The sequence below is a fragment of the Morone saxatilis genome, unplaced genomic scaffold, assembly GCF_004916995.1.
Source record: "Morone saxatilis isolate NCDOM2014 unplaced genomic scaffold, NCSU_SB_2.0 Contig11, whole genome shotgun sequence".
NCBI classification, from domain to species: Eukaryota; Metazoa; Chordata; class Actinopteri; family Moronidae; genus Morone; species Morone saxatilis.
The window spans coordinates 3560183-3569836 of record NW_023339663.1 but is presented as its reverse complement, the minus strand read 5'-3'; the positions used below and the strand labels follow the sequence as shown (position 1 = coordinate 3569836).

The window sequence follows — 9654 nt, the reverse complement described above, 5'->3', positions numbered from 1 at the left end:
GTTAAAGACATGTAAAACATACATAATACAGACAGAATTGTATTAAAAGTGCCTTTAGTTGCTCAGTGTGTTCACTATTTGGGTTCATTACACAGATTATAAATCACTCTGTGCTCTTACAGTTTATTGATCACATCCACGTAGTCAGTTAACTCAAGGACGGATAAAACCTGGGATGCGGGACTGTGCGTGTACAGCATCTGATCCCGCATCTGATCCCGCCTGTAAGCAGGAAGTGCGGGGTTGGTGTCTGCGTGACGTGACGCGCATGCTCACACTGGGCGGGCCAAAAAGCTGGTGGTCACCCCCACAGACACACACAACTGGGCAAAGTTTATCCACCGCTGTAGTAAAGTTGACCAAGAGGCCACTGCTTACTGGAAAGAGGAGAAAACAACACGTTTTTCTTTTATTTATTTATTTTTTTTTTATTTTGCGTGGAAACGTGTCGTTTTTGTATTAAAATCCACATTTTAATACTCGGACTTATCTTTTGGATATAGCTGGTTTCCCACAACACACAACTACTAACGTGAAGATGGGACGTTTCCTCTAAAGGCTTGTTTTATAATCGGATTTAGGGTGAGTCTACACGTTTTATCTGTGTTACTTAAACCTAACTTAGGCTTTTATTTTGAAATGTTTCATTTTAAATAAAACGTAAAGTCTCGATGTCTCTCTGTTACCGCCTCTTGTTTATAAGCTGCTCCACTCCCTGGTCGTGTAACGTTAACTAAAAACGTCGCTTTTATAAAAACAAAAGCTTAGGATGTCTTAAAGCTTCTGGACTTTCCGGTTTTGTTAATGATTTTAAACAAATTAACCCCCCAAAAAAAAAAAAAAACCTCCTCAAACAGTCGCTCTCAGCGGGCTAACGCTAACGTGGCGGACTTTAAACTAACGGTTAAAATATAAAACCCTCTTTTTTATAAACACAGCGATCTTGTTGTGGAGTAAACTCACAGTTTGCGACCGATTTATCGACGTTTAACGTGAATCCGGTCGCTTGTTTACCGCAGAAACGTTCCGCGCCAAGGATTTCAAAAACAGTCTACCTGCGCGGGACACACTCTCCGCTTCCGGTTGGCTGCCTCGCGCCGCGCTCCCATTGGCTGCCTCCGAGAAAAAAGGGCGGGACCAGCGGACGTCCGTTGGCCGCGGCGATTCGACGCAACGTACGTCAGTTACCGCCAATATAAAACCTGTGGTGTTTTGATTTAAACCGATTATTTTTTGATCGATCTCCCCGAGAAAAGCACAAAAACGGGGTTTATTAGCAGTAATTTAATTTATTTATATTATTTATTGACTTGTTGTTGTTGACAAGCAGTTTTAGAAATGTTGGTACCCGAGAAATGTGTTTCCTTGAAGAAGCGGTAAGGTTGTAATAACTTCATATAATTAATAATTCAGGAATTAATAGGCAACGTTTTGTTTGGTTAATGGTGTTAATCAATACGGCAAATTAAAACGTAAAAAAAAATAGGGTAAAATCTGGTGGGAAAGTGTAAAGTTTTAGGTTAAAAGCTGCTTTTTTCCTTCACCTATACTGTTAAAAGCATATTATGAAAGATTGATGAGCTGAGTTTATTATTGTATTAATGCATAACGTTAACTGTAATCTTTATTGTATATATATATATATATATATATATATAATATATATTATCAAGTACAGTTAAAATGACAAATATGTAACTTGCTGTAATAACTTCACATAAGCAGTAATTTAGGAATTAATAAGCAATGTTTTATTTAGATTAATGATACTAATACATATGGCAAATTAGAAAAAGTAGTAAAAAATCAGACACATTTTAGCCAATATAAGTTAATACCTATTTTTTCCCATAGCCCACACTGTTGAGAGCATATTATGAAGGATTTTCACAATAGTTTTATACCCTGAGCTGATGTATAAATGCATAACGTTAGCTATGATCTTTATTAACTTCTTGCAAAGGTGGAAAATATCAAGTACAGCGCTTGAATGTCAAAATCTGACCCAGAAATATCATTCAAAGGTCAGTAAGTACAAATGTTTCTCACACACAATTTGTTAAATCAAATCCCAGTGTCCCTCAGTAGGAATTTACGTGCTCGTATCTTCTGTTTCCTCCCTTTTGCTGACTAGGACGATGGCTTTGTAGCACCCCAGGTTCCCGTAAATACCCCAAAGAAAGTATCCGGTCAGCGTGCATTGTCAGCGGAGAACCGGCCGACCATGGGGCCCCTCACGACGCCTAAAAAAGGAAGGGAAGTGGGTTCAGTCGACCCCTGGACGCCGACCTCCAACCTTAAAATGCTCATCAGCGCGGCCAGCCCCGACATCAGGAACCGAGAGAAGGAGCTGTGCATGGACACCGACGGGCGGGAAGGTGTTGACTCCATGCAGGTACAAAAAGCAACTCGCGCACAATGAATGGGCACTTTCTGATGAGTCAGGATGCTGGAAGGAACACATTTCTTATCTCTCCGTTTATCCTCCCGCAGGACGCTGAGAACGGAGAAGAGTCCGAGAAGATGATCAGCCGGAAAGAGAAGAGTCTGGGTTTGCTCTGTCACAAATTCCTCGCCCGCTACCCAGATTGCCCGAACCCCGCCCTGAACAACGACATCTGCCTGGATGATGTGGCCACTGAGCTCAGTACGTCTTCTGTATCAACTGCTGTCTAATAATCAATCATACCATATCAATCCATCCATGCAGACCACAGTCAGTGTGTCAGATATTTGGCAGCTAATGGTTGATAATACAAATAATGTGTGTATCATATGCTGATATTCCTTACATAATACGTCTGAATTCATCCGTAATTTCATTTTGAGACTAAATTAAACACCTCCACCAACTGACAGTGTATAAAATGTTCCCTAAACAGGAAATAATCTGCTCAAACTTGATCTAAATAACTCCTACTCCGCTGAATTTGTCAAAAAAAGAAGCCTTTTAAGTGTGTATGATTGTTAAAGACATGTAAAACATACATAATACAGACAGAATTGTATTAAAAGTTCCTTAAACTATCAGGAAAACACAAGTTGCTCAATCAGTGTGTTCACTATTTGGGTGAGATTGTCAAATATCTTCCACACTGATCACAAATCTTATGTCTAGTTTATTGTCACAGATGCAAATATGTGAGTTTGTGGGAAATAAAATCACAAATAATAACAAACATTGCGACACCAGTTTCATTTATTAACTTGAGTCATTATGTTTTCTCGCCGCCGGCACAGATGTGGAACGTCGGCGCATCTACGACATCATGAACGTGCTGGAGAGTCTGCACATGGTGAGCCGCTCCGCCAAGAACCGGTACACGTGGCACGGCCGGACGAAGCTGGCTCAGACTCTGGCCATCTTGAAGCAGGTGGGCGAGGAGCACAGGTACGGCCAGCAGATGCAGCAGATCCGGCAGCGTCTCCTGGACAAGGAGTTCGACTTTGACGAGGAGGAGAAGGAGAACAAGGAGATGGTGGTGGTGGACCTGGAGAGCGGGGAGCAGGGACAGAAGGAGCTCTTCTTCGTGGAGCTTCCAGGAGTAGAGTTCAAAGCAGGTGAGAAGCTGGAGAGCTGGTGGGTCGTATTTAAGGCATAATTCCTCATCGGAAGTGGATACCAGATCCGATCTCCTCAGTTTCAACATCCAAAATGGTTGATTTTAGGTCATTTCTGTTCCAAAAGGCATTAAACATCCTTTAAAATGACCTTTTACAGATGGACTTGTTCTGTAGTTATCAAATGAAATATACACACATTTTGTTTTTGAAAGCTTCATGCATCCTAAAACAACAGTAATTTGAAATTCAGTTATAGATCCTTGACATTTATGAGCAAGTAAATAAGATTTTATCTGAATAAAAGTGCACAAAGAAAAGAAAAAACAAACAAAAGTGCAGGTTTTGTGGCACTAACTTTCTGTTTGTCGTGTCTAGCCTCTGTTAACAGTCGGAAGGACAAATCTCTGAGGGTGATGAGCCAGAAGTTTGTCATGCTCTTCCTGGTGTCTAATCCTCGCGTGGTCAGTCTGGACGTGGCCGCCAAGATCCTGATCGGAGAGGACCAGGGTGCCGATCAAGACAAGAACAAGTTCAAGAGTGAGAACAAGGCCTGGTGTATGGTTTTTACATCTCATCATGGAGAACAGTCTATTTAAGGCTTTTTGTTTCAGTGCCAGCACATTCAGAGTGATCTAGATGATGCAGTGTATTAGTGTTAGTTCATTAATGTAATTTTAATAGTGTGGAAGGGCCTGAAGACACATGTACAAATGTTATAAAGTTATAAAGTAACGCAAAGCTATTTAAATCTTCTAAAATGCATCATACATGATACATTTATTACCAGTATAAGATGCTTAAAGTCAGTTTTATTGCATACGCATGCACAATTACTGCACTCCATCCTTATTTTAAAGTATTTATGGAGAATATGTGGCGTAATGGCATGTAGTGCAGTGGATGGAAATACTCCAACATTGTCCCGCTGGCTGCACGAGCTTTAAACGCAGGTTCTGTGTCAGTGGATAATCCTGGCGTTTGCTCTGCTCGTCTGTTTGCAGCCAAAGTGCGCCGGCTGTACGATATAGCTAATGTGCTGCGGAGCCTGAAGCTCATCGAGAAAGTCCACGTGACGGAAGAGCGGGGGAGGAAACCGGCTTTCGAATGGGTCGGCCCCGAAGAATTCCCACAAATCAAAGGTATCACCAGAGTCCTTTTCTCCCATCTGGTTATTGCTTCGATTCGAACAGTTAAAGGGAATGTGGGATCAAGTTTATATAAATGTCTTAATGTATTAATGTTTCAGTGCCAAATTATTATCTCCTAGTTTCGCAGACTAACAATAATCTCTTGTTTCAGACTTGGAGGACTCCACATCCGAATGTTCCTCCAAGAAGAAAAGTGTGCTGGAGTCCCGTGCGTCCGTAGACAACTGTGCCAAAAACTTGTTTTCAGCATCGGGTGCTAAACGCAGCTTCACCCGACACCCCTCCCTCATAAAGCTGGCAAAGAGCATTCAGGACGACCGTCGCAAGATCAATTCTGCTCCCAGCAGTCCCGTCAAGAGTTCCCCCGGTGAGTAAATGTTTCTCCAGACAAAGGTTACTCGTGTGGTGTTTGTTTGTAAATGACACTGACCATCTTTTCCTCTTTTGTCTTCAGGCGATTCGTCGAACACCGACTTCCCAAACAAAATGGCCCAACTTGCTGCTATTTGTAAGATTGAACTAGATCAGAGGTCAGTTTTGTTACTTTTAGACTATTAATCAACTTAAAGTTGGCTCTTTAAATTAAATCTGGTGTGTCTGTGTGTTAGTGGAGTTGATAAGGCTGGTAAGAATGCCGCTGACTATACTGTACATATAGTTTCAGAGAGTAGTAGGATGTGTTGTCAGTCAGAAAATAACACAGCGCTGAGGATGTCGGATTACTGGTCAACAAAATTCTCCAAATAATGAGTTAATTGTTAGTATATGAGTTGATTTTTAGAGCTTTTGAATTGTTTGTAATACGATACTGTTAACCCTCAAAACTGAAGCAAACTAACAGCAATAGATAAATGAATGCTTTGATTGAGAACAAGAGAAAGATAAAACAGTTTCAGCTCCCAGGTTTAGATTTTATGAGGTTGTGGATTTCTAAAATATTAAATCAAAGTCTGGCTTCTGTTCCAGGACTGGAGCTAAACATCCAAAGCCTGCTGCTGCTGCTGCTGCTGCTGAGGTGGACACGGCTTCTGTGAGGCTACAGCCGACCTCTTCCATTTCAAAGGAGCCGCCTCAGGCACTGTTTCTAACTCCAACCCATGAGCCCAGAGCCAACACTACGGTCCACGTCACCCCCCACACCTCGCTGACATACATCTCCACACAATGTTCATCCCTGATCCCTGTGTTGTTACCTCAGCAGCGGGGCGGTGGGCCCTACGCTGTGTATCTGCAGCCTTCTTCCGCCAGGCCGAACCCCCTGGCCAGGCCGCAGCCCACCAGCCTCGCCGTGCGCTCTATGACCTTTGAGGATAAGACCGGGCAGAGCCCGACCGGCCAGTTTGCACCAAAGAGTCAGTCGGCCTCCAGGGCGTCAGACGCCAGCCCCTTGGCGCTCAAACGTCTGCGTTCAGATTCAGTCTCAGAGAGCAGCCCCTCCAAAGCACAGAGGACCGACCCCAACTTTAAGGTAAATAAACATCCTGAGTGATTTAACGGAACGTTGTTCTTTTCTAAAACATTTTAAAATGCTTGTTATTTATCTCTGACAAACAGTATTTCCCTCCCTTTCTTTCTCCCACAGGACACCTCTCCAAAGCTGTGTGAGATCCTGCAGGCCCGTCTGAAGGCTCGTCGCGGCACCCAGCTCTCGAGCCGGCCGTCGCCTCGCGCCCTCCACCTCGACCCGGAGTTTGTCAACACGCCTGGCGGCGCCGTCGCCAATCAGGCGCTAGAGCAGAGCTTGGAGACCTTCCTGGAAAGAGAGGACAAGACGGCGAACTCTGACAGCGAGGCAGGATTAACACCGGTCAGAGCTGTTCCCCTCACGCCAGGACACATCCACACCGAGGTACGTGCACAAAGACGACACCAGAGTCAGAGACCTAAGACCTTCTCATTGTGTCAGTCGATTCAACGTCACATTTCTCTGCTTCCAGAATATAATACCAGCCGGATACCTGATCCCAATCTCCCATCAGTCCCTCATCGGCTACAAGGAAGCTCAATGTTCAGGGAGAGAAAGCAACAAGGCCTCAACTCCAACTTGCAACATTTACCAAACACCAACAGCAGGTAAATATGGCACTGAAGGTCAGAAATGTTGCTTTTGAAATTTGAAATCTATGAATTCATTTTCATCTTCATTTTAGTTTTAGGGCTTTTTACTTTCATTTTTTATTAGCTCAAAATTAAATGAGGATTAGATTAAGAGTCTACACACACATAAATAACTGGATTGTTTTATTTTGTCCTCACCAGGCTCCAGACCTTCACCCGCCCAGGAGATTACACCCACCAGCCTTCGTCTTCACAAACCCGTTGCTGCTGCTGCCGCCGCCTCGCCACACGCCACCCAGCAGGCCCACCGCCTCCACAGCCCCAGTCAAGCCATCCTCAACTTCACCCTGCAGAACCTGGGTCTGATCTCAGGCTCCAGCCCAGGAAATGGCTTCGCTACCCCCCAGACTCCAGAGTGTGCCGGCACCATGCCCAGCCCGCTGGCTCTGCAGCAGAGAGGCATGGTTTTCATCAAGCCTGTGTCGCCTGTGCCCATCCAGCAGTCGGTATCCGGGCAGCAAGTGGCCCTGATCAGTTTACAACAGGTAACCACTCAACCTGTGAGAACAGATGTATAATGTCTTCTTCTGTGGCTCTTGAGAAAATTACTAAATGCAACCTGAGTAATAGTATGAGGGGGTAAAATCTCAACTTCTGCTGCAGTTTTGATTAATTTTCTTTGCCCATTCTTACGGAAGTGTAATACTAAATACTCTTTTACATTAAAAATCAACTCTGGGATGCCCATAGGTTCTCCTCGCTTTTAATAATAATATCAAAAAGTTGTCAAATTGAATGGAATACTACAAAAGGGAGAGAGGAGGTGTTGAAATTCCACTCAATAGATCAGACTTCAGATCAGATTGGAATTCTGCTATTTTATTTAACACATAATTATAACAGGAGTATTTACAAAACCAAAGAATTTACAAAACGACAACAGAAATACAGGGACATGGATAAACTGCACAAACATACGCGCCTTTGTATTTCACCTGTGAACCAATAAAACCCCTTCAGTCAGTACTTTTAAAGGGTCAAACCACAACAAGAAACTAAGGGTAGTAGGCATGTTTAGTTGGTTTTGAGTTATCATCATGGTTGTTTCTTCGAGAGGAAGCAGTTCCATTGAAAACTGTTCACACTGTGGATTATCGGAGTAATCTGTTAGAGCACATCCTTTAAAACAAAAGACTAACTGAACGCTGTCTTGTTTCCCAGCCTCTGATGACCACCCCCAAAGGGACGGGGCTCCCCCAGCACAGCTTCTTCCACACGCCGGTCCCCCTCTCCCCTCTTGCTACCATGGTAACCAGCGGTGGACACCTGGCCACCAATACAGTTTACATCCCTCAGAGGAAGCTGGACGTCGCCACCGAGGACTCGTGAAAACCTCCGAAGGGAAACCTCTGATGTCTGACGTGTGTGTGTGTGTGTGTGTGTATATATATGTTTGTACGGGTGTTTGTGTTATGGGTGGGTTATTCTCGCTTTTTCTTTTTTCTTTTAGCATTTTAAAGCATTCATTACCTCACAGCGGGCTCACTGCCTTCATTCACAGCCAGCTCTAAAAGTAGCTGCCGTGCAGACTTTCGGCTGTGGCCCGGTGGACACATGGAAACCAGATTACAGAGCGAGTTCACCAGATACTTATGAACACTATTGTGATTGCTGGTTGGAACTGGGACAACATTTGCATAATCTAATGGAGGAGAGTTAATTTTCTTTTGTTTGTTTGTTTGTTTGTTTCACTTATTTCTGTTATTCTGGGAGAACACTGATTTTTTTTTTTCCCCCCCTTTTCAAATTACCAAGAGTAGTAAAAGTCACATCAATATTATAAATAAAAATATAAGTCAGATGGACGTTTTTTGACTGAAAGTTTGATTGGAAACACGTTGATTGATTATTTTGTTCAATCTGGTGATAGGACTTTTGCACACATGTACCTGTTACCCCCTGTTAAGAAATGTAATTGTTAAAGAGAATGTGAATATGTGATTCATTTTAAGACTAATCAGACATTTTTTGTTTAATTAAATTTAATTTATAAGGAAATTACTTTCATTTCTGTTGTCCTGTAAAATGTAAAACATTTTAATACATGTTTTCTAAGAACATTGCGTGATGTCCAGTTGCTTGTTTTGTCTGACCAACGATCCAAAACCAGAATATCTGTTACATAAATGATGCTATAAAACAGAGATTTTGACTTTAACGATTAATTGATTTTCAAAACTGAAGACAATTGTCAATCAAATGATCGTTTCAGCCCAATACTCATGGCCTCCGGAGAATGAACGACTTAACTACAATAATTAATTTCAAGACAGGACACATTTAGTTCTAGTTCTAGTAAGTTCTGCTTTGATAGTAATGCTAATATAATGTGTATATATATATATATATATAAACGTACCATAAGGTTACATTCCTTCCTCATAAAACATTTGTAAAACCGATTTTATAACCTGTATCTTTAATATCCATGTTTACTAGCTTGCTGTCTTCAGCACTGCCTTTGTTGTTGCACTGCTGTGCTTCTTGGTGCTTTATCGGCTCTGTGGTGCTACTGGAGCTCTAAAACTCCACCAGGAACCATTAAAGGCCCAGTGTGTAGGATTTAGTGACATTTAGTAGTTCACAACATTACTTCACCCTTCAAAATGCGAAGGAGAAACTACGGTGGCTACGAAATACGTTGAGAAACGTGAAAATCTATATAGTGCCAGTAATTGTTTGGTTTTTCCCTTCTGGGCTGCTGTAGAAACATGAGCTATAGCTCTGTAGCTATAAAGGTTCTTAACAAAAACATAATTCTATTTTCAGTTGATTTTACACTAATAAAACCGCAGTTTGTGCTCAGTATATTGAATTTCTGCCA

The 9654-nt window shown here is 42.4% G+C and overlaps 1 protein-coding gene across 1 annotated transcript; it reads left to right on the top strand.

The window, feature by feature from the left end:
- Nucleotides 1–1968: 1968 nt before the first annotated feature.
- On the top strand, nt 1969–8890 carry e2f8 (E2F transcription factor 8). The gene is made up of 13 exons (XM_035682178.1): nt 1969–2024; nt 2135–2395; nt 2494–2647; nt 3241–3561; nt 3940–4101; nt 4566–4703; nt 4864–5079; nt 5167–5242; nt 5679–6180; nt 6295–6561; nt 6650–6785; nt 6972–7315; nt 7992–8890. The coding sequence occupies exons 2-13, from the start codon at nt 2225–2227 to the stop codon at nt 8157–8159; spliced, it is 2655 nt and encodes an 884-aa protein (XP_035538071.1). The 5' UTR covers nt 1969–2024; nt 2135–2224; the 3' UTR covers nt 8160–8890.
- Nucleotides 8891–9654: the final 764 nt, after the last annotated feature.

Excerpts from the sequence above, each read along its gene's own strand:
- e2f8 (XM_035682178.1), top strand. The coding sequence starts at position 2,225 with ATGGGGCCCCTCACGACGCCTAAAAAAGGAAGGGAAGTGGGTTCAGTC. Across the intron at positions 4,102-4,565 it reads AGACAAGAACAAGTTCAAGA|CCAAAGTGCGCCGGCTGTAC; the intron begins GTGAGAACAAGG and ends GTCTGTTTGCAG. Across the intron at positions 4,704-4,863 it reads AGAATTCCCACAAATCAAAG|ACTTGGAGGACTCCACATCC; the intron begins GTATCACCAGAG and ends CTCTTGTTTCAG.